This window comes from Cherax quadricarinatus, chromosome 66 (assembly GCF_038502225.1).
Source record: "Cherax quadricarinatus isolate ZL_2023a chromosome 66, ASM3850222v1, whole genome shotgun sequence".
Lineage (NCBI taxonomy): Eukaryota > Metazoa > Arthropoda > Malacostraca > Decapoda > Parastacidae > Cherax > Cherax quadricarinatus.
The window spans coordinates 23678786-23705064 of NC_091357.1; the positions used below are offsets into that span (position 1 = coordinate 23678786).

Genomic DNA, 26279 nt, shown 5'->3' on the forward strand with positions numbered 1-26279 from the left:
GTGAGGCTGGAGGTGCTGTCCTGGTAGACAGAAACTGTATGCATGAGGGAATGCATATTAATGGCCTCGAGGGAGACAGGAGCTGTAGTGGGGAAACAAGTGTAGTCAAGGACAAGATAAAACCAATATTACAAACTAGTAATACCACAGGAGATAGCAAACAAGGGGACTCCACTAGTAAAAGTGAGGATATATTACCAGAAACAACTGGTGAGAGCTCCATTGTTAGTACTAGTGAGGATAGGAGTGAGACAGGAAAACATGCACCGACAGGGAATACAGTCACAAAAACCCAAAGGCAAACAGAAACCAAGCCTGTGCACATATTGTGCACTTGGTATCTGCAGGCATGGGATATCTGGAAAAACAGATGGGACGTGCAGCTTTGATTGCCCTAGAAAATGCCGTGCCCATATGACAACAGGAAAATGCAAACTCCCTTCCTGTAAGCTTTTTCACCCTGAAATGTGTCCCTCTTCAGTACAGGAAAGACAGTGCTATAACTTAAATTGCCAGGCACACCGTCTAAAGGGGACAAAAAGATATAAAACATCCAGACCATGGTAAAACCTGGGTAGCCACAGCCACTCAAGAGAGAGAGGTTTTTTAGTGCCAGGAGGAAAAAAATGGCAGGAAATGGCAGAAATCGTATACCAAATCCAGTCATTTCTGGAGTGGAACCACAGTCGATGGCCTCCACTACAAACCAACAGATACAGATATTAGTGCCGGAAAAAAAGTCCCCCCAGTACCACCAATCCGATGACATTCTTCTTTGCAAATATACAGGGTCTAAAGCCAGCAATGAACAACAAAATACCTTTCATCCGTGGACTGCTTGCAGAGGCAAATACAATGTTCGCGGCTTTCACAGAGACCCACATAAAGGATCACTTGGACAACGAAATATGGACACCAGGTTACAACCTATGCAGATGCGACAGAGTGAACAGGCAAAACGGGGAAGGGGTTGGCCTGTATATCGCAGAGTCACTTATTTGCACAGAACCGCTTAATGCTTCAAATGATGTAGTGGAAGTTTTAGCAGTAAAGATCGAGAACCAAAACCTAGTCATTGTGGTAGTCTACAAGCCTCCGGATGTAACGTCCCAACAATTCCAGGAACAGCTGTTGAAAATTGACCACTGTCTGGAAAATCTTCCAGCTCCTGCCCCCAACATCTTGCTCCTGGGGGATTTCAACTTGAGGCACTTAAAATGGAGGAATATAGCAAATAATGTTGTTGCAGTGATAACACCAGGAGGCAGCTCTGACGAGAACTCACACACACGAGCTTTTAAATCTAGGCACAAAATTCAACTTAAACCAGCAAATAATAGAGCCTACTAGACTTGAGAATACACTGGACCTCATCTTCACTAACAATGATGATATGATGCGAAATGTCACCATATAAAAAACAATATACTCGGATCACAACATAATCGAGGCTCAGACATGTATGCGCGGAGCCCCAGACCGACAAAATGAGACTAGTCACGAGGGAGCCTTCACCAAATTCAACTTCAATAACAAGAACATAAAGTGGGACCAAGTAAACCAAGTCCTAAACGATATAAGCTGGGAAGATAGACTAAGCAACACAGGCCCCCAACTTATGCATAGAACAGATTAACTCTGTGGCACTCGATGTAAGCTCAAGGCTTATTCCTTTAAGAAAAAGGAGGAGTAGATATAAAATAGAAAGAGACAGGCGACGGAAAAGAATAACAGAGCGGCTAAAAGAGGCCAATATATCTGAAATGCGTAGGGAGACACTGGTCAGAGAAATAGCGAACATCGAACTAAAGCTAAAGGAATCTTACAGGAGTCAGGAATCGCGGGAAGAACTAAAAGCCATAAATGAAATCGAAAGAAACCCAAAGTATTTCTTTTCTTATGCCAAATCAAAGCCGAGAACAATATCCAGTATTGGGCCCCTACTTAAACAAGATGGGTCCTACACAGATGACAGCAAGGAAATGAGTGAGCTGCTCAAGTCCCAATATGACTCAGTTTTTAGCAAGCCGCTAACCAGACTGAGTCGAAGATTTAAATGAATTTTTATGAGAGAGCCACAGAATTTAAACACAGGCCAATCTGATGTTATCCTGACGCCAAATGATTTCGACCAGGCGATAAATGACATGCCCATGCACTCTGCCCCAAGGCCAGACTCATGGAACTCCGTGTTCATCAAGAACTGCAAGAAGCCCCATCACGAGCTTTTATCATCACTCACAACGAAAGCAAAAGACTTGGCAGACGATGCAACATCCCCCCAATGAAAAGCAGGGGTGCCACTAGCACGTTAAGAGACAATACAATAAGTGTCAGGGGCCCGAGACTGTTCAACTGCCTCCCAGCATACATAAGGGGGATTACCAATAGACCCCTGGCAGTCTTCAAGCTGGCACTGGACAAGCACCTAAAGTCGGTACCTGACCAGCCGGGCTGTGGCTCGTACGTTGGATTGCGTGCAGCCAGCAGTAACAGCCTGGTTGATCAGGCTCTGATCTATGGCCTTCCCAAAACTCATAAACCTGATATTCCTCTTCGTCCTATCATATCCTCTAGAGGTTCTGTCTCTTATTCTCTTGCTTCTTGGCTGGCCAAAACCCTCACTCCCTTTCTTGGTACTTTTTCTCCTGCCCACCTCCGTCACTCTCAAGACTTCATTGAACGGGTTCGCTCTCTCCCAACCTGTAAGATGCTTAGTCTTGACGTTGAGTCCCTCTTCACCAATGTCCCTCTTGATGATGTCCTTGATTTCCTTAGAGAGAAGGCCCATGAAGGGTTTCTTCATCTCCCTATCCCCACTGATGTCTTTCTTGATCTGATCCGCCTCTGTGTGGACTCTAACTCCTTTTCCTTCCAAGGGAAATATTATTCCCAAACCTTCGGTGTCGCTATGGGCTCTCCTCTCTCTCCTGTCCTTGCTAATCTTTACATGGAATACTTCGAGACTGTTCTTCTTCCTACCCTCGATGTGCAACCTTCACTCTGGCTCCGCTATGTGGATGACATCTTTGCTCTGTGGCCTCATGACTCCAGTCTCTTCCAACCTTTTCTTGAAGCTCTTAACAATCTTGCCCCTTCCATTAAGTTTAAAGCTGAATGGGAATCTAATTCCTTACTTCCTTTCCTTGATGTCCATGTCCACCGCTCAGATACAGGTTTTTCCTTTTCCGTTTACCGTAAACCTATGCACAGTGGCATGTACATTCACTACTTTTCCTATCATGCTTCCCCTGTCAAGAAAAGTGTTCTTATCTCCCTCTTTCTCCGTGCCCTCCGCATCTGTGATCCTCAGTTCCTTCCAGCAGAAATTTCCACTCTTTATAATTCGTTCTCCCGTCTTGGCTACCCTTCCCATTTCATAGACTCTGCCCTCTCACGTGCTAAACGCAATTTCTTCTCTCCCAAACTCTCTACTCATGGGAACTCTTCTATCCTCTGCCTTCCCTACATTTCCGGTCTTTCTAATCTCAACAATTCTCTCCGTCCCTTAGACATCAAGCTTACCTTCCGCCAGACTAACACTCTTCGCACTAATCTCGTTCATACCTCTCCTCCCTCTACAGATGTTCCTGGTGTCTACTCTATTTCTTGCTCCTCCTGTCCTCTTCAATACTTTGGAGAAACTGGTCGATCTCTTTCTGACAGACTTAGGGAGCACAAAAATAGTGTTAGGCTTGCCGACACTAACAATGCTCTTTTCTGTCACGTCAGAGATCATAGCCATCCTATTGACTGGTCTTCTGCTAAAACTGTCTTCCCTACTTCCAACTCGAACAGTCGCCGTTTAGTTGAATCCTCTCTTATACACAACTTTCCTTGTATGAACCTCAGCCCTGGCTTCGTCTCTGTAGATGCCTTCCTCTCCCACTACATTGTAAAATGCTCCAAACTTCAGAACACCCGTGACTTAACCTGAATCCTCATTTTTTTCTTCTTCTTCTTTTTCTTCTTCCTCTTCCCCTTTCCTCTCTCCTTTTCTCCTCTGGGTTGTCTTTCTCTCTCCTGTCTCGTGTTTCTGTTCCTTCTTTATTTTATTTCACCACTTCCCCTTTCACGCACCTCGGTGCGCTTGCTCTCCCTCTGTGGGTTTCTAGCTCTCTTGCAGTGCTCCCCTTCCTTTGTATTTGACTGGCTCGTCTTCCTTATTTCCCACTTCTACCACTACCACTACTACTACCTCTTCTTCTTCTACTACATCCACTGATGAAATTAGACACATGTGCGGCGTCTGGTTGTCTTTGTTGTGGACGTTTCGCCATCCAGTGGCTGGCTGGATGGCGAAACGTCTACGGTGGGGATGCCCGGGTGTTGTGCACGTGTCATTTCATCCTGTCGGTATTATATACAATTCTTGTACTACTACTACTACTACCACTACTACTACCTCCACCTCTTCCTGCCTATATATAGCCGTCCTGCTCCTCCTCTGTTAGTGTGACTTTGTCAATGGTCCAAGTCGGACCGAAACGTCGTCGTAAGCTTCTGTCTTTTATGTGCGGGTTATTTGTGTATCGTTCCAGTCACGGTATTGTGCCTTTTTGTTATTTATTTATCCACCAGGAGGCCTGTCACAGACCGGGCCGCGGGGGCGTTGACCCCCGGAACCCTCTCCAGGTAAACTCCAGGTATGGAGATGGAGCATGGACACGGGGGTCGTCCCACAGTTACTAAAAACAACAGACATAGCCCCACTCCACAAAGGGGGCAGTAAAGTAAGTTTAATATGTTTATTATGCACCCCATACCCATCCTGTGGGCGGTAGTCAAAAGATTACAGAGGTACATAATTGGTCCAGGGACTGGACTCCAAAGTTTTGATAGCTAAGCAAGTTACAGAGGTAATGAACTCACAATTTACAAAGGTAATGAACTCACAATTTACAGAGGTAATGAACTCACAATTTACAAAGGTAATGAACTCCAGGTAGGTCTGGTCACAATCATGACAAGTTACAAAGGTATTTACAGATTACAGAGGTACGTAATGGGTCCAGGGACTGGGCCCCCAAAGTTTTGATAGCTGAACTAGGTACAAAGGTAATGAGCTCACAAGTTACAAAGGTAATGAATTCTGTAGAATGGTTACTTACGTTTATACATGGCTACAATCATGAACAAATTATAGAGTAATGAGCAATTCACACTTCCACACCCGGTCACAACTGTAGTGAGTTATTGGTGCAAATCACCTAGTTGAGGTTGCAGGGGTCGAGTCCGAACTCCTGGCCCCGAGTGTGTGTGTGTGTGTGTGTGTGTGTGTGTGTGTGTGTGTGTGTGTGTGTGTGTGTGTGTGTGTGTGTGTGTGTGTGTGTCTGTGACTCAACAATTAATATTTGCACCAGTAACTAATTACAGTTGTGACCGGGTGTGGACATGTGAATTGCTCACTATATAATTTGTTCATGATTGTAGCCATGTATAAACGTAAGTACGTTAATTTACTTACATGATTCATTGCCTTTGCAACTTGTGAGTTCATTACCTTTGCACCTTGTTCAGCTATCAAAACTTTGGGGCCCAGTCCCTGGACCCATTAATCTGCAAATACCTTTGTAACTTGTCATGATTGTTACCAGATCTACCTGGAGTTCATTACCTTTGTAACTTGTCATGATTATGAAAACTTTGGAGTCCAGTCCCTGGACCCATTATGTACCTCTGTAATCTTTTGACTACCGCCCACAGGATGGGTATGGGGTACATAATAACATATTAAACAAAAGCTCCTTTTTATGGACTGATGAAGTTATTGTGTGGCGAAACGTCTCCTCATTAAAAATACCCAAGTGTTACACATGTGTCTAATTTATCAACCTGTCGATTTTCTGAACCATTCATATGCATTACGTTAGTTTTGTCCCAGGATGCGACCTACACCAGTCGACTAACACCCAGGTACCCATTTTACTGATGGGGAACATAGACAACCGTGTAAGGAAACACGTCCAGTGTTTCTACCCTCGCCGGGAATCGAACCTAGACGTCACCGTGTGAAGCGAGAGCTTTAGCCACCAGGCCACGAGCCTGGTATCTACTGGGAAGACTTGTTGCCCAGAGCTGGGCCATAAAACAAAAAGGAATAATAGTTCCTTTGCAAATAGAAACAGGAACTAGAAATTCTCAATTTGATCAAGTGGCCCTCCTTGGCACGCCCTAGCACAGCGGGACACCCACACCTAAGTTCAGTAACCGGCTTCCCACCAATACCGTTTAAGAATTATCCGCCGAGCGGAAAAATGGAGCTGACTAAAAGTAAGCCGATAATAAGTGTCCCTCCTGTAATGTGCTCCTCCTATAATGTGCCCGGTGGGCAAAGTAGATGAGGACAAGTGTCCCAGAGAGAGCGGGGTAAATTTGTCACTGATACCCAGGTGAGAGTGAGACACCCGCACTCGACAATATGCGAACACATACTAAATCGTTCAACCAGTTTGAAACTACTCAAGAAATCCCCAAAAAATTAGGACACCTTGATAAGATAAGGTAAGATTTCGTTCGGATTTTTCCCAGGATAACCCAAGAAAGGCAGTGCGTCATCGAGGACTGTCTTATTTCCATTGGGGTCATCAATCTTGTCCCCCCAAGATGCGACCCACACCAGTCGATAACACCCAGGTACCTACTTGCTGCTAGGTGAACAGGGCAACAGGTGTAAGGAAACGCGTCGACATGTTTCTATCACGCCGGGAATCGAACCCGGTCACTTCGTATGTGAAGCTTTGCCAACCAGGCTTAAAATTGAACTGTTGTAACATTGTAAATTGTACTAATTATAATACTGTTATTTTTTACTACTTTTCTACTTTAATTTTTTAATTATAATATTTTGTTAGCTCTTTATTTCCAGAAGTACATGTACAAGGTATACAGGCCTAGCTGATATCAATGACATACTACTATATAGAAAGTCGCTTGTTATGCGGAGCATTTCGGACAAATTAGGTAATTTTTGTCCCAGGATGCAACACACGCCAGTCGACTAACATCCAGGTATCCATTTTACTGATAATTTTTTTTTAATGGGTGACCATGGATAACAGGTGTAAGGAAACACGCCCAATGTTTTCACCCTCGCCGGGAATCGAATCCGGACCCCTCAGCGTGTGAAACGAGAGCTTTGCCTACCAGGCCACGAGCCATGAGCTGGCAAGGACCCCAATAGAAATAAATAACTTGGTTTTTTTCCGGGTTATCTTAGGTAATTTACACTATGTATGGTAATTGTACTTATGTGTACCTATGTCTAAATAAATTTACTTTTTCTGTTTATAAAGGATCTCCTGTTCCCTTTTGTTTCCTGGTTCAGCTTTGGTCAATACTTCTTCCTTGTACAGCAGCCAAACTGGACTCCATGTCTAGTTCTTAAGTAGTGTTTAAGCATTAGGATTAGTCTGCCAGAAATACATCGCATGCTTGTACCTTTCTTTTGTGCCTAACAATATTTGATGACATAAAGTACACTACTTGTATTCTGCAGGAAAGAAAGATTTTTTTTTTGTATTTGTAGTGTGTAAAGTGCGAGTGACCTTTAACAAACCCAACAACAAGAGGCTTAGCTGAGGCTTCTCTATCACCAGTGTTTTTTAGTGGAATATCAAATATTTATTTTGAGAGTGTACTGTATGCTGTAGTGTGTACATTAACTATATGGAGTAATTGAAAAATATGGAATGACTAATATTTGTAGTGATGTAACGATATTCAGTGTGTAGTGAGACATGTTGATATACTGTTACTCTCAGAATGAACTGCCAGTGTATAATAAACTACCTGCTTAAGAAACACAACTATCCATGAGGGCTTTTGATCCAAGAAATTGGATCTACTCTCCCCTTAAATGAACCTAATTGCTTCTCATTTCCTCAGGCGCTACATGACCCCTAAGGATTTAACATTATCCCCCTTAATATATTTCTCTGCCTTACAGCGCTGTATAACCCTGCTGGTTTAGCACTTAGTTTTGATTGTAATAATAATTAAGAAAATACATAGAATAATAATAACATAACCATGGAATATAATAAAGCAGGCACAAGTAATTAGAATGCAGAGTTGCAACTGTAATTTTTATAATGAATCCATAGAAAAGAAGAAATTTAACTTTCTCTGCTATGTTGGTGGTGAAGGCATCACAAGGGAAGGACTAACATACTAAGTGTTCTACTATTTGAGTGGTGAAGGCATCACAAGGGAATTACTTAAGATGATAAGTGTTTTGCTATCTGTGTGGGAGACATTCCAGCAAAGGCGGAACCATTAGAGAGGAGGGTGAACAAAAAAAGTGCATCAGGGCATTGGAAAACGACTCTTGAAGAGTAGCTTGCATGTTCTTGGATGAAAAAAGACAGTCTTACATTGCATTCATCACGTGCGGTGCTTGTGCTCAAATTGTCTACCACTGCTTGATTTTTTTCTTAAGTCCTAAGTCCATTCACTGCTGTTGAACTAGGATAACAGTGTTATACAAGGATATGCCTCAGACCAAATTTGCATAGTGATGAGCCACTCTAGTGACCAGGGACCACACTACTGACCAGGGACTACACTACTGACTAGGGACTACACTATTGACCAGGGACTATACTACTGACTAGGGACCACACTACTGACTAGGGACCACTCTACTGACCAGGGACCACACTACTGACCAGGGACCACACTGCTGACCAAGGACTACACTGCTGACCTGAGACCACTCTACTGACCAGGGACTACAGTACTGACTAGGGACTACACTATTGACCAGGGACTACACTACTGGCTAGGGCCTACACTACTGACTAGGGACCACACTACTGACCAGGGACTATACTACTGACTAGGGACCACACTACTGACAAGGGACCACACTACTGACAAGGGACCACACTACTGACAAGGGACCACACTACTGGCCAGGGACCACACTACTGACTAGGGACCACACTACTAACTAGGGACCACACTACTAACCAAGGACTACACTACTCACCAGGGACTACACTACTGACCAAGGACCATACTACTGACTAGGGACCACACTACTGACTAGGGACCACACTACTGACTAGGGACCACACTACTGACTAGGAACCACACTACTGACCAGGGACTACACTGCTGACTAGGGACCACACTACTGATGAGGGACTACACTATTGACCAGGGACTACACTACTGGCTAGGGACTACACTACTGACTAGGGACCACACTACTGACTAGGGACTGCACTGCTGACTAGGGACCACACTACTGACGAGGGACCACACTACTGACCAGGGACCACACTACTGACCAGGGACCACACTACTGACCAGGGACCACACTACTGACCAGGGACCACACTACTGACTAGGGACCACACTACTGACCAGGGACCACACTACTGACTAGGGACTACACTACTGACTAGGGACTACACTATTGATCAGGGACCACACTACTGACTAGGGACTACACTATTGACCAGGGACTACACTACTGGCTAGGGCCTACACTACTGACTAGGGACCACACTACTGACCAGGGACTATACTACTGACTAGGGACCACACTACTGACAAGGGACCACACTACTGACAAGGGACCACACTACTGACAAGGGACCACACTACTGGCCAGGGACCACACTACTGACTAGGGACCACACTACTAACTAGGGACCACACTACTAACCAAGGACTACACTACTCACCAGGGACTACACTACTGACCAAGGACCATACTACTGACTAGGGACCACACTACTGACTAGGGACCACACTACTGACTAGGGACCACACTACTGACTAGGAACCACACTACTGACCAGGGACTACACTGCTGACTAGGGACCACACTACTGATGAGGGACTACACTATTGACCAGGGACTACACTACTGGCTAGGGACTACACTACTGACTAGGGACCACACTACTGACTAGGGACTGCACTGCTGACTAGGGACCACACTACTGACGAGGGACCACACTACTGACCAGGGACCACACTACTGACCAGGGACCACACTACTGACCAGGGACCACACTACTGACCAGGGACCACACTACTGACTAGGGACCACACTACTGACCAGGGACCACACTACTGACTAGGGACTACACTACTGACTAGGGACTACACTATTGATCAGGGACCACACTACTGACTAGGGACTACACTACTGACCAGGGGTTACACTACTGACTAGGGACCACACTACTGACCAGGGACGACACTACTGAATAGGGACTACACTACTGACTAGGGACTACACTACTGACTAGGGACTACACTACTGACTAGGGACCACACTACTGACTAGGGATTACACTACTGACTAGGGACTACACTACTGACTAGGGACTACACTACTGACTAGGGACTACACTACTTACTAGGGACTACATTATTCTCTACATCAAGTTTATAATTGAATTTCCTTTTCAGGTTGAAATTATCATATGAATACATCACACTAGTTGATAAATAACTGTTTATTGCATATTCCCATGTACAGTAAAGTTCTGTAACTTATTATATTTTGCTTTTTATTACAGGAATAAAATGACTTAGAAGACAATGTTTTTCAAACTATGATTCTACCAAGAAGTGATAATGATCATCAACACTTGCAACACAAATGTTTGTAAATTCTTTCTTCAAGGTCACTCTTGCATTCAGAGCTGGTCTGAGGCGGAGCTTCACTACCTTGTCTTCCCATTGTCTTCATCTGCTGCCTCAGTCGAGCATCCCAGGCAGTGTGTCGAAGGTTTGGTTATTCTTGCACTTGCACTGTGACCTAACTAGGTGGCTACATGTTGCCACATGCTACTCCTACATTGAAAAGGATCGAATTGACAGTAAGATGGTTCGTGTTCTTAATGTGGCTGAAAAGAATGATGCAGCAAAAAATTTGGCTGAAATTATGTCCAGAGGAGGCTACAGTAGGGTAGGTTACATAGAGTGGTATTGTAATTGTACCAGTAAACATACTATTTTGTGTTGCTTCATGCATTTTTATTTTTAACAGTGTGTAAAATAGTTTATCAGTTGGAATGAAACATCTTTGTATGTAATTTTAAATTTTTCAGATTTTTTTTGGCTGTGTATTCATTTATAAAATACAGTGGAACCTCGGTACTCAAACTTAATTGGTTCCAGAAGGCTGTTCGAGTACAGAACAAATTTTTCCAAACAAGTTTTCTTTCTGGTTGGCTGTTATCACTAACCCTCTTAGGCCCCATGGTGACCTACTTATACAGATACTATAAAAAATGCAAAGAAACATGAAATAGTTTACAGCGAAGTTCTGGCAGGTCGTGTTTGTTTGGTCAACTACCAAGCTATTTGTTAACCGAACAAAGCGTTCGAGTACCAAATTGTTTGACTATGGAACTGTTCGAGTACCGAGGTGCCACTGTATATAGAGTGGTCACTTTTATTTTTTAACTGATGGAAGCAGCAGGGCAATCTGGGTAATCAGAATTCTGGTTAAACATATAGATTTTTTGGAGGGGATCAGCCTGTAATAATACAGTTTTTTGGACACACTAGCTTTCTCCCACTTAGGTAAGGTGAGCATAATAAAAGAAATAGATTCAATTGTTAATGATGAGCTTGTTAAGATATACACAATAGGGCCAAAACTTAAGAGTTTGAACTTACGACATTGGCATTTTGGAAACAGTTAATTACTTATGAACAGTGACTCACTCTTCTGTCATCCCTGTGAGGGTAGAAGCATTGGCTGTGTTTTCACATTGGTTGTCTATGTTCACCCATCAGTAAAATGGGTACCTGGGTGTTAGTCTGACAAGTGTCTGACAAGTTGTACAAGATGCAGAACCTCCATGACTACGGTGTTCTTCACACCCACTCCAAGGCTGAGGGACTGATTGCCTCATCTTCTGTAAATAGTTCTACTGGTCTGCGTGGGGATGTGGTCAGAGCGGGTTGGCGGACAGGTCCGGTACCCGGTGGTTCAAAAATAGGGGCGAGTTTGATAATAGGGACAAAGTTGGTTCGAAAAAAGCGGTTGATTTTCGAAGAGCTCGATAAGCGATATGTTCGAAATTTGAGGTTCCACTGTATTGATAAAGCCATTGGATGGCGAAACGTCTACAATAAAGATACCCAGATGTTGCACATGTGTCTCAATTTCATCTTGTTGGTATTGTATACCATTCTTGTACAACTTGTCAGACACTGCAACATCATGGAATCTTGATTCTGAGGACATGTACATAACCTTCTTCACGGCTACGACAACTACTACTACAACTAACTCATCTCTTTGGGTAGGACCTACTTCCACTGGGGAATCCTGCCTACCAGTGACTATGCCCTCGTCTGCTACATGTCCCCTTTCCACCTGACATTAGTGTATAAGCACCAGGCTCCTTGCCTCTGATGCAGAACCTCCACGACTATGGTGTTCTTCGCACCAACTCCAAGGCTGAGGGACTGATTACCTCATCTTCTGTATATAGTTCTACTGTCTTCAAATTATGTCCTTGAATTTGTATTGATGAAGCCACTGGATGGCGAAACGTCTACAATAAAGATACCAAGATGTTGCACGTGTCTTAATTTCATCTTCCACTTATACACTTCAATCATGTCTCCTCTCATTCTTCGTCTAACAAGTGAATGTAATTTAGGAGTCTTCAATCTTTCTTCATACGGAAGATTTCTAATGCTATATATTAATTTAATCATTCTACGCTGAATGTTTTCTAATGAATTTATGTCCATTCTGTAATATGGAGACTAGAATTGAGCTGTGTAATCTAGGTGAGGCCTTACTAATGATGTATAAAGCTGTAATATAACCTCTGAACTTCTGTTGCTTACACTTCTTAATATTCTTTCTTTCAATGCACCAGCCTTATCCCACCGAGGGGGGGTGGCCCAAAAGCAAAAACAAAAGTTTCTCCTTTTAAATTTAGTAACATATACAGGAGAAGGGGTTACTAGCCCCTTGCTCCCGGCATTTTCGTTGCCTCTTACAACACGCATGGCTTACGGAGGAAGAATTCTGTTCCACTTCCCCATGGAAGTAAGAGGAAATAAACAAGAACAAGAACTAGAAAGAAAATAGAAGAAAACCCAAAGGGGTGTGTATATATATGTTTGTACATGTATGTGTAGTGTGACCTAAGTGTAAGTAGAAGTAGCATGATGTACCTGAAATCTTGCATGTGTATTAGACAGAAAAAAAAAGACACCAGCAATCATACCATCGTGTAAAACAATTACAGGCTTCAGTTTTACACTCACTTGGCAGGACGGTAGTACCTCCCTGGGCGGTTGCTGTCTACCAACCTACTACCTAGGACTTCTTAATATATATCCCAGTAAGCTGTTTGCCTTATTACGTACACTTAGGCATTATTGTCTTGGTTTAAGGTTACTGCTTATCATAACTGCCAAGTCCTTTTTGCAATCTCTATGGCTAAGTTCTACATTATTTAACTTATAAGTGCTAGGATTATGGACACTCCCGTGCTTCAGAACCTTGCATTTATCTACATTGAACTGCATCTGCCACTTTTCTAACCAGGTACTGAGTTTGTCTAAATCCTCCTGAAGTTCCCTGATATCTACATTTGAATCAATTATTCTATCTTTGTGTCATCGGTGAATTTGCTCATATCACTTGTAATTCCCTCATCAAGATCATTGATATATATTATAAACAACAACGGGCCCAAGACTGTTCCCTGTGGAACACCACTTGTTACAGATCCCCACTCGGATTTAACCCCATTTATGCACACTCTCTGCTTCCTGTCTGTGAGCCATGACTCGATCCATGAGAGCACTTTTCCCCCAGTGCTATGAACTGCCACTTTCTTTAACAGTCTTTGGTGTGGTACTCTATCAAAAGTCTTACTGAAATCTAAATAAGCAATATCAAATTCTTTATTGTGATCAACAGCCTCAAATGCTTTACTGAAGAAAGTTAATAAATTAGTTAGACAAGAACGGCCTCTCGTGAATCCATGCTGAGTATCATTAATCAGTTTATGCTTATCCAGATGGCTTCTTATAATCTCAGCTATAACTGACTCTAGCAATTTGCCTACAATTGAGCTCAGGCTTATCGGTTGGTAATTTGATGGTAACGACTTGTCTCCTGCTTTACAAATAGGAATTACATTAGCCATCTTCCACATATCAGACACTACACCTGTTTGAAGAGATAAATTAAAAATATTAGTAATGGTTCACAGAGTTCCATTTTGCATTCCTTAAGAACCCTTGAAAAAAGCTCATCAGGACCTGGCGATTTATTTTGTTTCAATCGGTCTATTTGTTTCATAACCATTTCACTAGTAACTGTAATGTTACATAATTTATCTTCTTCAGGCCCACTATAAAAATTAATTACTGGGATATTGTTAGTGTCTTCCTGTGTAAAAACCGAGAGAAAATAATTATTTAAAATAGAGCACATTTTGTTCTCTTTGTCAGTAAGATGCTCATAGTTATTTTAAAAGGGACCTATCTTATCTCTAACTTTTGTTCTGTACACCTGGAAAAAACTTTTTTGGGTTAGTTTTCGAATCCCTAGCAACTTTAATTTCATACTCCCATTCAGCTTTTCTTATTCCCTTTTCAATGTCCCTCTTAATGTCAATATACTGATTCATAAGATGACCCTCACCTCTTTTGATACATCTATAAATTCCTTTCTTCTGCCCTAAAAGATATTTGAGCCTATTATTCATCCATTTTGGGTCATTTTTATTTGATCTAATTTCTTTATATGGGATAAATGTTCCTTGGGCAGCATGTATAGTGTTCAGAAAGCTGTCATATTGATAGCTTTCTTCGTTACCCCAGTCAAGAGATGATAAGCGAAAATCTGGGACCATTACTGAATTATCCCTACTGTCGTACTTCCATTCTATGCTACAGGTAATTGATTTGTGATCGCTTGTGCCGAGTTCCTCTGTAATTTCTAAATTATTAACAAGGGTTTCGTTGTTTGCCAGAACCAAGTCAAGCAAGTTATTTCCCCTTGTAGGTTCTGTCACAAACTGCTTCAAAAAATAGTCCTGAACTACTTCTAAGAAGTCATTTGATTCTAAATTCCCAGTCAAGAAATTCCAATCAATCTGACTAAAGTTGAAGTCCCCCTAGAATTACTACATTATCATGCCTTGTGGCCTTAACAGTTTCCTCCCATAGTAATCTCCCTTGGTCCTTATCTAAGTTTGGGGGACGGTATATCACTCCTAGAATCAATTTTTCTTGCCCCTCTGAAAATTCTATCTACACAGGCTCGGTATGTGTTACTTCAGACTTAATACCCGTTTTTACGCAGCAGTTCAAGCGATCTCGGACATACACTGCCACCCCACCCCCTTACCGATACTTCTATCTACTTGGAACAGTTTAAAACCCTGAATGTGACATTCCGCAGGCATGCCCCGACTTTTGGAATTAAACCATGTCTCAGTGATGGCAAATACATCAATGTTACCTGCACTAGCTACTAATCTCAACTCGTCCATTTTATTCCTAGCACTATGGCTTTTAGCATAATATATTTTTAAAGACCCTCCTTTCTCTTTACCCTTCCTGCTAATTTCTGTTTTTCCACTAAACCTATTACTGTCCTTGTCACCTAGTGCCACTGGCTTTCCAGTATCCACCTCATTCTGCCTATTACTAGTTCCCCTAGAACTCATAATATTACTACACTGGGGCTTCACTGTATTCCCGCCAAAACCCATGCCACTAACTATTCCTAGTTTAAAGCCCTAACAGCTCCCTCCACTGCAGTTGTCAGTGCCTCCACCCCAGACCTAGATAAGTGAACCCCATCCCTGGCATACATGTCATTTCTGCCATAGAAGAGGTCCCAGTTGTCAATGAATGTTACTGCATTTTCCTTACAGTACTTGTCCAGCCAGCAATTGACACCAATTGCCCTGGACAACTATTCGTTTCCAACTCCTCTCCTTGGCAAAATACCACATTTGAGAGGGTTCCCACCCTTCTTCCTAATTATCTCTATTGCTGACCTATACCTGCTAATCAGGTCCTCACTCCTGCGTCTGCCGACATCATTGCTTCCCCCACTGAGGCAGATAATAGGATTGCTCCCATTACCTTTCATGATGTCGTCCAGACGGCTAACAATATCTCCCTCCACTGCAGTTGCCAGTGCCCCCACCCCAGACCTAGATAAGTGAACCCCATCCCTGGCATACATGTCATTTCTGCCATAGAAGAGGTCCCAGTTGTCAATGAATGTTACCGTATTTTCCTTACAGTACTTGTTCAGCCAGCAATTGACACCAGTTGCCCTGGACAACCATTCGTTTCCAACTCGTCTCCTTAGCAAAATACCACATTTGACAGGGTTCCCACCCTTCTTCCTAATTATCTCGATTGCTGACCTATACCTGCTAATCAGGTCCTCACTCCTGCGTCTGCCGACATCGTTGCTTCCCCCACTGAGGCAGATAATAGGATTGCTCCCATTACCTTTCATGATGTCGTCCAGATGGCTAACAATATCCCCCCATCTCAGCCCCAGGAAAACATACCCTCTGCCTCCTCTTCCTGTCCCTAAGACAAAAGGCCCTATCCATAAACTTAACCTGAGTGTCTCCAACTAAAACAATGTTCTTGCCTTCACTTGTGGAATTTGTCGTGACGTTCTTGATGGTCTTTGTTGGGGTTCAAGGGATGTCTCATTCACGTCTGCCAAAGCTTCCTTGGTGCTCGTTGTGACGCTCACAGTAGACAACCCACATTCGTCAGGTAGCACCGAAAATGGGTTGGAAGTTTCCACAGTTGTCTTCTGGTTCTTCGTTGTTTCTGCCTCTCCAACGGTCTTCTTGATCCTCAGCTTGGTTCCATGTTGCCTGGCCACTGACCAGATTCAGGACAACTATTATTATTTTCTTAAGTATGAATTATCAATAATATATTTTTCTTTTTTATATTTTTACCAAATCCATTTAGATTTTCTGTAAATTTTATTTAAACATGGAGAGCTCTTATTTGGTTGGTAAAGATTGGTTGTGAATGATTCAAAATTTACATTGTGTTAGTACAATACTTTAATGGTTGGCGGTGAGGAAGGAGTAATGGAGGTTAATGTGGTAGGGAGGCGGGTGGGGGGATAGGAGGGTTGGCTGTAGGTGGGCCTGGGGTAAGGACTGGTGCTAAAACTTGCCTGAGATCTGTAACAGAGGGTTACAGCTGTGGAGAGGGTTTTGGGGGTCAATGCCCCCCATGGCCCGTCTATGACCAGGCCTCGTGGTGGACCAGGGCCTGACATAATACAAGAAATAAATATTTTTTATATCTCATGTGTTTGATTCTATCTGAGTAGAAACTCCATGCAAATTAAAGTTCCAAAGATACAGAAAACTCTTCCAAAAGATTCTTAGAATTGTCTGTCTGACACATGCTTCAAAAATATTTGTAAAACACCTGAATTTGATGTAAATTTACATAGTTTGAGTTTAAATGTCATATATGTTATAGTGATACTATATACTGTACTAATGCACTGTATTTATATTAGTATCACCTAATTTTTTAAGATTTTTGTTCATTTTGAATAATAAACTTTTTGTTTAGCAAGAATCAGGATGAGAGACTTGTTTCAAAAAGTCCTAATGTATAAAGTATATATTTCATTTAACTTCTCAAAACAGAGAGATGGCTATAGTGTGTACAACAAGATTTATGAGTTTAACCTGATGCTAAATGGTCAGCAGTGCCACATGGTGATGACGTCAGTGTCTGGCCACTTACTCAGCCATGAGTTCACAGGCAACTACCGCAAGTGGTTAGGGTGCAATCCACTCCAACTTTTTGATGCTCCAGTAGTTAAGGGCTGCATACAGAACATGGACCCCATAAAAGTGAGTACTTGCATAATTTTCAAAATTGTAAATACTTTCTAGGAGTGAATTCATTGAAAACAGTTTAATACGTATGAATGTCATCTATTTCTCATTTTTGTAATTAGGAAATATTAATTATCCTCAAATGGAGATCTTTAAGTGTTTGCCCAATTTTTTTCCCTTTTATCATTTTTTCCTTCAAACTTTTGTTTATATCTTGAGAATACATCATCTGATTGGCTTAGAATTTTCAATGGTTATTTATTGATATTCTCAAACCTCTACCACTTGGTATTCTCACACCTCCATCACTTGGTATTCTCACACCTCCACCACTTGGTATTCTCACACCTCCACCACTTGGTATTCTCACACCTCCACCACTTGGTATTCTCACACCTCCACCACTTGGTATTCTCACACCTCCATCACTTGGTATTCTCACACCTCCACCACTTGGTATTCTCACACCTCCATCACTTGGTATTCTCACGCCTCCACCACTTGGTATTCTCACACCACTTCCACTTGGTATTTATCCTCACACTTGGCCACAGTGTCACATAAGTCTAGAAACCAGGATTTTTATATAATCCATTTATGGTGATAGTCCACACTGTTGTTACAGATCTCTGTCGGTTGTGATAATCCACACTGTTGTTACAGATCTCTGTCGGTTGTGATAGTCCACACTGTTGTTACAGATTACTGTTAGTTTTGATAGTTCACACTGTTGTTACAGATCACTATCAGTTGTGATAGTCCACATTGTTGTTACAGATTACTATTGGTTATGATAGTCCACACTGCTGTTACAGATCACCATCGGTTGTGATAGTTCACATTGTTGTTGCAGATCATTATTGATGGTGATAGCATATTGCATATCCTTCATTATCTCCAGTACTGTATCACATTAAAATGAGCACAGTATGTTATCACATCACTTTTGTTTCTGATATCATAAGCAGTATAAATGAATATTCAAGAATTTATTAACTTGTTATACCCACTGTTCAAAATTGGAAAGGGCAGTACAAGTCCACATCCCTTTATCTGAAACCCTTGGGGCCAGTATTGTTTCAAATTTCAGAATTTTTCAAAGGAATGATTCTTAACGCCGCCACATGATGGTGTGACCCAGCACTGAGATGACTGACGCTTCACACTCTACGAAAAATCTCCAGTTTTCGGAACTTTTCCAGTTTCAGAATTTCGGATAAAGGGTTGTGGACCTGTACTGTATACACTCATCCTATAAGACAACAGAATCAGGGAGATGGGGTTAAATCTATCTATCCAAGAATTTTTTAGCAGTTGCTGAGAGGTTGATAGAAGAGTGCTGAAATATACCAAAATAGGGTTTTAGTGCAATTTTTTGTTTGCAGCGCACCCTTGAGAAGGAAGCTCGAGCTGCATCACGTCTCATTATCTGGACCGATTGTGATCGCGAAGGAGAAAATATTGGCTTTGAAATAAGTGAAGTGTGTCAGGCAGTTAAGCCATCACTGGTGGTACAGAGGTAGGTAAATTATTGCTGTACCTATGGAAATGCTGCTGTTGGCTGCCACGAGTTGAAGACCTTATCCTATTTTTCATTACAGTATCTAGAAATTTAATATATGATGCTACTTTTAAAGATGCAGTATGCATAACAAGCTTTTATCAGGACTACATTTTACTCAGAATTGAGCTTTATGGTGTATGATAAGAAATGAGTGAAACATAGGCCCAATAAAACCTGTTCTGCATACTATGTCTTTATACCCATATCTGCCACTCCAGATGGTGTTTTTGTTTGTGCTATAGAGTATGCCTTCTCTCACTGATCATTTTCCCAAGACATCACTCTCCCATGGACTAACAGGATACTAGCAATACAGCAGTAGAATGTACTGTTGCAATAATGGGGAACAGCACATGACCTGTTTATTAATACATGACTGGTGGCAAGTTATTTAGGTCTCCTGCCTTGCTTTTTAATGATTTAATTATTAGTGAGACTTCAGTAGGATTTGTTAGTGCTATATATAGAGTGTGTGGGTAATTACTAGTGAGGTAGTCTTGTGGCTGAGTATTTGCTTTTGGGATTTTGCTTGCTAGTTTTGATCCTATGGTGGAAAAGAAGACATTAAGTTTGTTGGCAGTGTCTAGAGGCTGGATGTGTAGTTCGTCTGGTTTTGCCAAGTTAATCTCTTTGTTTCTAGACAGTTTTCTAGAGCCCAAAATTTCAGAGAGAGTTTTCCAGGTCTTTTTCATATTACCTTTTATTTCATTAAATCTGTTTACATAATACATTTGTTTGGACTTCCATATTCATTAGTAAGTATTGAGGTGTATCGTTTAGTTAGTTCTTTTGTTATTAGGCCCTGTCTGAATTGTTTTTCATATAGATGTTTTTTATCGATGGATTTATGTATACTACAGGTCAGCCATCACTAATCTAGCAATCAGTTATCCGGTTCAATCAATAATTCAGCACTAATTTCGGCTAGCATAATTTCAAATTTCATCATTATACTGACTCAAATTTCAGAATTATGCTGACTCAGAAATTGTGCAGATGGTTGTAAATCCACAGCAGCAAGCCAGTGGAGGAGAAAGCAGTGATGAAAATGAGGAAGATATAGCAGAAAGTCTCTCTGTTGATAGGTTAATTAAAACCCTTTCAGGATTTCCGATGTGCTAATACGTTTTATGCACCAGGGCTATTGATGTAGTACTAGTATGCGTAAATTCTAGCGCCTTCAAATCTAGCGCGAGAAAACTGGTAGGCTTACATATGAAAGAATGGGTCTATGTGGTCAGTGTGCACAGTATAAAAAAAATCCTGCAGCACACAGTGCATAATGAGAAAAAAAAAAACTTTGACCATGTTTTTGGTTTAAAACAGGGATTTTGCACTGTATTTTTGTATGATATTTATGGTTGTATTCTAGTTTTCCTGGTCACATTTTATAGAATAGATGACATATTACAGAAATTGAGATGATTTTGATTGGTTCCACAATGAAAAGCACATACCTTGAAATTGAGCTCAAAGTAGTAGAAATGTTCGATTTTTGCCTAGGTTCAAAAGTAAACAAATCATGCCACGCGTCCAATACACGTCAACTGGTGAGTCTAATATTCTTTCACAAGTGCGCTGATATTATTTATACCATTTCTACACTAATGCAGTAGTCTGCATAACAGTAAATCTTCTATCTTTTGTGAGAATAAAAATTCAAAGTGGAAATCAAAAGAAATGTAAGAGGGGCCTGGGAACGTGACTAATGAACAGAGGAAATGTTATTTTAGTGTCAGGAATGTCTGTCTTGTTTATTCTGGACCCTGTTTGGAAATTGGCATCTTTTGAAATTTGTGTGAACTTGGCAAAATTCCCAATTTCTGACCACTTTATTGGATAGTTGAAATCAGTAAATGGATGGTTTCTTGTACTCATTCGATAGAGAAAATGGAGTTCTAGCGATATAGTTATGATTTTTGTCAACTAGTACACTGGACATGGCCAAAAATAGGGCTCAAAGTGGGCGAAATTGCCGATGCATAAACATTGTCGAGACCGCTAAATTTGCGAGAGCATAATTCTGTAAGTTTTCCATCAAATTTCATACTTTTGGTGTCATTATGATTGGGAAAAGATTCTCTATCACTTCATAAGAAAAAAAATAATTTTCTTTTTCCAAAAAATTTTCGACCCTGAGAACAAGTTTAGGAGAGGGCCTCTCGACCCTGAAAGGTTTAAGTGTATTCTAACCTAACCACTCTGTAATCCGGTAAGCTCACTAATCCGGCACACTACAGGTCCCAGTGATGCCGGATTAGTGATGGCTGACCTGTATTTGTAAGCCAGGGGCTGTTTAGTCTCTTTGCTGAGAGCTGCTTCATTTTCATTGGACAGTGTCTACTATAGAGATTATGGGTTTTGTGTAGAAATGTTTTGACACATTCATCAATATCGTGGCTATCCACTAACTCACCCAGCCAATCAGTGTTACATAAGGCAGTAATAAAATTATTTACTGATGACTTACCATGTAGTCGAAAAGAGATCTTAGTCTTGTCCTGAGGCAATCTACCTAAGATGGTTATGAGAAAAGTTGGGTAATGGTCTGTAGTGTTGTCTTTGATTATGCCTGCTTTTAGTGGGGATGTAGTGTTGGTCCAGATATGATCAAGTGATTCTCTGTGATTCTTGTTGGTTTAGTTATAGATGGTAATAGCAAGCAATTACTCGTAGTGTTTGTGAAATCAGTTACTTGAGGGTTAGCTGTTTGAATGAGGTTTATATTAAAGTCACCAGCAAGTAGCTGGTGTTTATTCAAATCTGGGTCAGTTATCGTGTTTCCTAAGTTGTCACTAAATGTGTATGTATTAGTGTGAGGTAGTCTGTAGACTGCTCCAACTGCTATGGTTTTTTTTAAGTTTTTGGATATGAATGTGGCAAATATATATTCACCATATTCATCCCTGGTGCAGGTAGATTTAATTCATTTTAGTTCATTATAGTAGTAGATAGCAGTACCTCCTCCTGATTGATCAGGCCTACAGTTGTGAATGGCTGTGTAACCAGGTAAGGCAAAGTTGTCAGTTAAATCATGTTTGAACCAGGTTTCAGTGAGAATAATAAAGGATATGTTAACATTTAGAGAATTAAAAAGCACAAGGAGGTCATCATAGTGTTTACTCAATGATCTGATATTGTAATTGAATATTGTTATGTTCTTGTTGACACTGAGTACAGCTTTAGCCTGACTAACAGTGTAGCAATGGCAATTATTGTTAGGATTATTTGTGCTGTTTAACAAGAGGTTAATCTTTCTTTCTTTCAACACACCGGCCGTATCCCACTGAGGCGGGGTGGCCCAAAAGGAAAAACAAAAGTAAGAGGTTAATATAAGGATCAATATTTGCATCCATAAGAGTAATGGAGAATGTATCTAAGTATTAAATAAAAGCAACCAAGGGATAAGCTGTTAAAAAATAAATTGAAAAGCAATTACTAACAACTGCTATTAAGGATGAATATATGGATTGAGACTATTAGTTAAAACAAAAAAGAATGAGTTACTGAGTAGAGTAAGCTAAACTTAAAAAGATAACACTTTAGCACCTGATTGAGCACCTTGATTAGCACCTGCTTTAGCACCTGGTATTGCTGAATAATATAAACTGATAAACAATATAGTAAAAAAATATATATACTACAACTAGTACTATATTAGAACAAGGAAGTTTGAAGTGACTTAATTTGGAAACAAAACTAATTAACATGGTTATTTCATGGATTTCAATGCTAAAGTGGGTAAAAATGTTATGGAGGGAGTAGTAGGTAAATTTGGGGTGCCAGGGGTAAATGTAAATGGGGAGCCTTTAATTGAGCTATGTGTAGAAAGAGATTTGGTAATAAGTAATACATATTTTATGAAAAAGAGGATAAATAAATACACAAGGTATGATGTAGCACATAATGAAAGTAGTTTGTTAGATTATGTATTGGTGGATAAAAGGTAATGGGTAGGCTCCAGGATGTACATGTTTATAGAGGGGCAACTGATATATCGGATCATTATTTAGTTGTAGCTACGGTTAAGTAAGAGGTAGATGGGACAAGAGGAAGGTGGCAACAACAAGTAGGAGGGAAGTGAAAGTGTATAAACTAAGGGAGGAGGAAGTTCGGGTGAGATATAAGCGACTATTGGCTAGTGCAAAGATGAGTAATGGGGGGGGTTGAAGAGGGTTGGATGAGTTTTAAAAATGCAGTATTAGAATGTGGGGTAGAAGTTTGTGGTTATAGGAGGGTGGGGGCAGGTGGAAAGAGGAGTGATTGGTGGAATGATGAAGTAAAGGGTGTGATAAAAGAGAAAAAGTTAGCTTATGAGAGGTTTTTACAAAGCAGAAGTGTTATAAGAAGAGCAGAGTATATGGAGAGTAAAAGAAAGGTGAAGAGAGTGGTGAGAGAGTGCAAAAGGAGAGCAAATGATAGAGTGGGAGAGGCACTGTCAAGAAATTTTAATGAAAATAAGAAAAAAATTTGGAGTGAGTTTAACAAGTTAAGAAAGCCTAGGGAACGTATGGATTTGTCAGTTAAAAACAGAGTAGAGGAGTTAGTAGATGGGGAGAGGGAGGTATTAGGTAGATGGCGAGAATATTTTGAGGAACTTAAATGTTGAGGAAGAAAGGGAGGTGGTAATTTCATGCACTGGCCAGGGAGGTATACCATCTTTTAGGAGTGAAGAAGAGCAGAGTGTAAGTGTGGGGGAGGTACGTGAGGCATTACTTAGAATGAAAGGGGGTAAAGCAGCTGAAACTGATGGGATTATGACAGAAATGTTAAAAGCAGGGGGGGATATAGTGTTGGAGTGGTTAGTACTTTTGTTTAATAAATGTATGAAAGAGGGAAGGTACCTAGGAATTGGCAGAGAACATGTATAGTCCCTTTATATAAAGGGAAAGGGGACAAAAGAGATTGTAAAAATTATAGAGGAATAAGTTTATTGAGTATACCAGGAAAAGTGTACGGTAGGGTTATTATTGAAAGAATTAGTGGTAAGACAGAATGTAGGATTGCGGATGAGCAAGGAGGTTTCAGAGTGGGTAGGGGATGTGTAGATCAAGTGTTTACATTGAAGCATATATGTGAACAGTATTTAGATAAAGGTAGGGAAGTTTTTATTGCATTTATGGATTTAGAAAAGGCATACGATAGAGTGGATAGGGGAGCAATGTGGCAGATGTTACAAGTATATGGAATAGGTGGTAAGTTACTAAATGCTGTAAAGAGTTTTTATGAGGATAGTGAGGCTCAGGTTAGGGTGTGTAGAAGAGAGGGAGACTACTTCCCGGTAAAAGTAGGCCTTAGACAGGGATGTGTAATGTCACCATGGTTGTTTAATATATTTATAGATGGGGTTGTAAAAGAAGTAAATGCTAGGGTGTTTGGGAGAGGGGTGGGATTAAATTATGGGGAATCAAATACAAAATGGGAATTGACACAGTTACTTTTTGCTGATGATACTGTGCTTATGGGAGATTCTAAAGAAAAATTGCAAAGGTTAGTGGATGAGTTTGGGAGTGTGTGTAAAGGTAGAAAGTTGAAAGTGAACATAGAAAAGAGTAAGGTGATGAGGGTATCAAATGATTTAGATAAAGAAAAATTGGATATCAAATTGGGGAGGAGGAGTATGGAAGAAGTGAATGTTTTCAGATACTTGGGAGTTGACGTGTCGGCGGAGGGATTTATGAAGGATGAGGTTAATCATAGAATTGATGAGGGAAAAAAGGTGAGTGGTGCGTTGAGGTATATGTGGAGTCAAAAAACGTTATCTATGGAGGCAAAGAAGGGAATGTATGAAAGTATAGTAGTACCAACACTCTTATATGGGTGTGAAGCTTTTGTTGTGAATGCAGCAGCGAGGAGGCGGTTGGAGGCAGTGGAGATGTCCTGTCTAAGGGCAGTGTGTGGTGTAAATATTATGCAGAAAATTCGGAGTGTGGAAATTAGGAGAAGGTGTGGAGTTAATAAAAGTATTAGTCAGAGGGCTGAAGAGGGGTTGTTGAGGTGGTTTGGTCATTTAGAGAGAATAGATCAAAGTAGAATGACATGGAGAGCATTTAAATCTGTAGGAGAAGGAAGGCGGGGTAGGGGTCGTCCTCGAAAAGGTTGGAAGGAAGGGGTAAGGGAGGTATTTGGGACCTGACGATCTGTTGGAGTGTGAGCAGGGTAATATTTAGTGAGGGGATTCAGGGAAACCGGTTATTTTTATATAGCCGTACTTGAGTCCTGGAAATGGGAAGTACAATGCCTGCACTCTAAAGGAGGGGTTTTGGGATATTAGCAATTTGGAGGGATATGTTGTGTATCTTTATACATATATGCTTCTAAACTGTTGCGTTCTGAGCACCTCTGCAAAAACAGTGATTATGTGTGAGTGAGGTGAAAGTGTTGAATGATGATGAAAATATTTTCTTTTTGGGTCACCCTGCCTCGGTGGGAGACGGCCGACTTGTTAAAAAAAAAAATAACAAAAGTACATTGAAAACTATAATTACTTTATAATAAAAGATTTTTTTTTTTTGAGGGGGGGGGGGGGAGTAAGTAAAATAGGGCATTGAGAGTTGACTATAAAAAAAAAAATATATATGTATACCCTTTTTTGCTAGACAAATGAGTGCACAATACTTTTCAACATAATCTTTTAACTGATAATATTGTTATCAAGGCAGGATATAGAAAAAAAAGCAAACAAGAAATTGAAGTAAGGCACTTTGAGATCCCAGCTTAATGAGTTTTGGGTTGGCTGTAGATATGTGCTAGTTTGGAGGTGAAGTGAATCTGAAGACTTTTTAGCTCTTCAGATCTCTTAAGGATAGATCTGATATTAAAAAAAATCTGTTTGGTGCATTGTTCACTTG

The 26279-nt window shown here is 41.0% G+C and overlaps 1 protein-coding gene across 7 annotated transcripts in view; it reads left to right on the top strand.

The window, feature by feature from the left end:
• Positions 1 to 7542: 7542 nt before the first annotated feature.
• Top3alpha (topoisomerase 3-alpha) overlaps positions 7543 to 26279 on the top strand; it is a 108627-nt gene continuing 89890 nt past the window's right edge. For 2 of the 7 annotated variants that reach the window (XM_053798989.2, XM_053798993.2), the window contains exons 1-4: positions 7548 to 7636; positions 10542 to 10933; positions 17670 to 17879; positions 19250 to 19383. In XM_053798989.2, coding sequence (XP_053654964.1) covers positions 10625 to 10933; positions 17670 to 17879; positions 19250 to 19383 — 653 coding nt within the window. In that variant the 5' untranslated portion in view covers positions 7548 to 7636; positions 10542 to 10624. Of the gene's footprint in view, positions 7652 to 10541; positions 10934 to 17669; positions 17880 to 19249; positions 19384 to 26279 lie in introns of all 7 variants that reach the window. The other 5 variants (XM_070099288.1, XM_053798991.2, XM_053798992.2 and 2 more) reach the window with 5 other exon arrangements.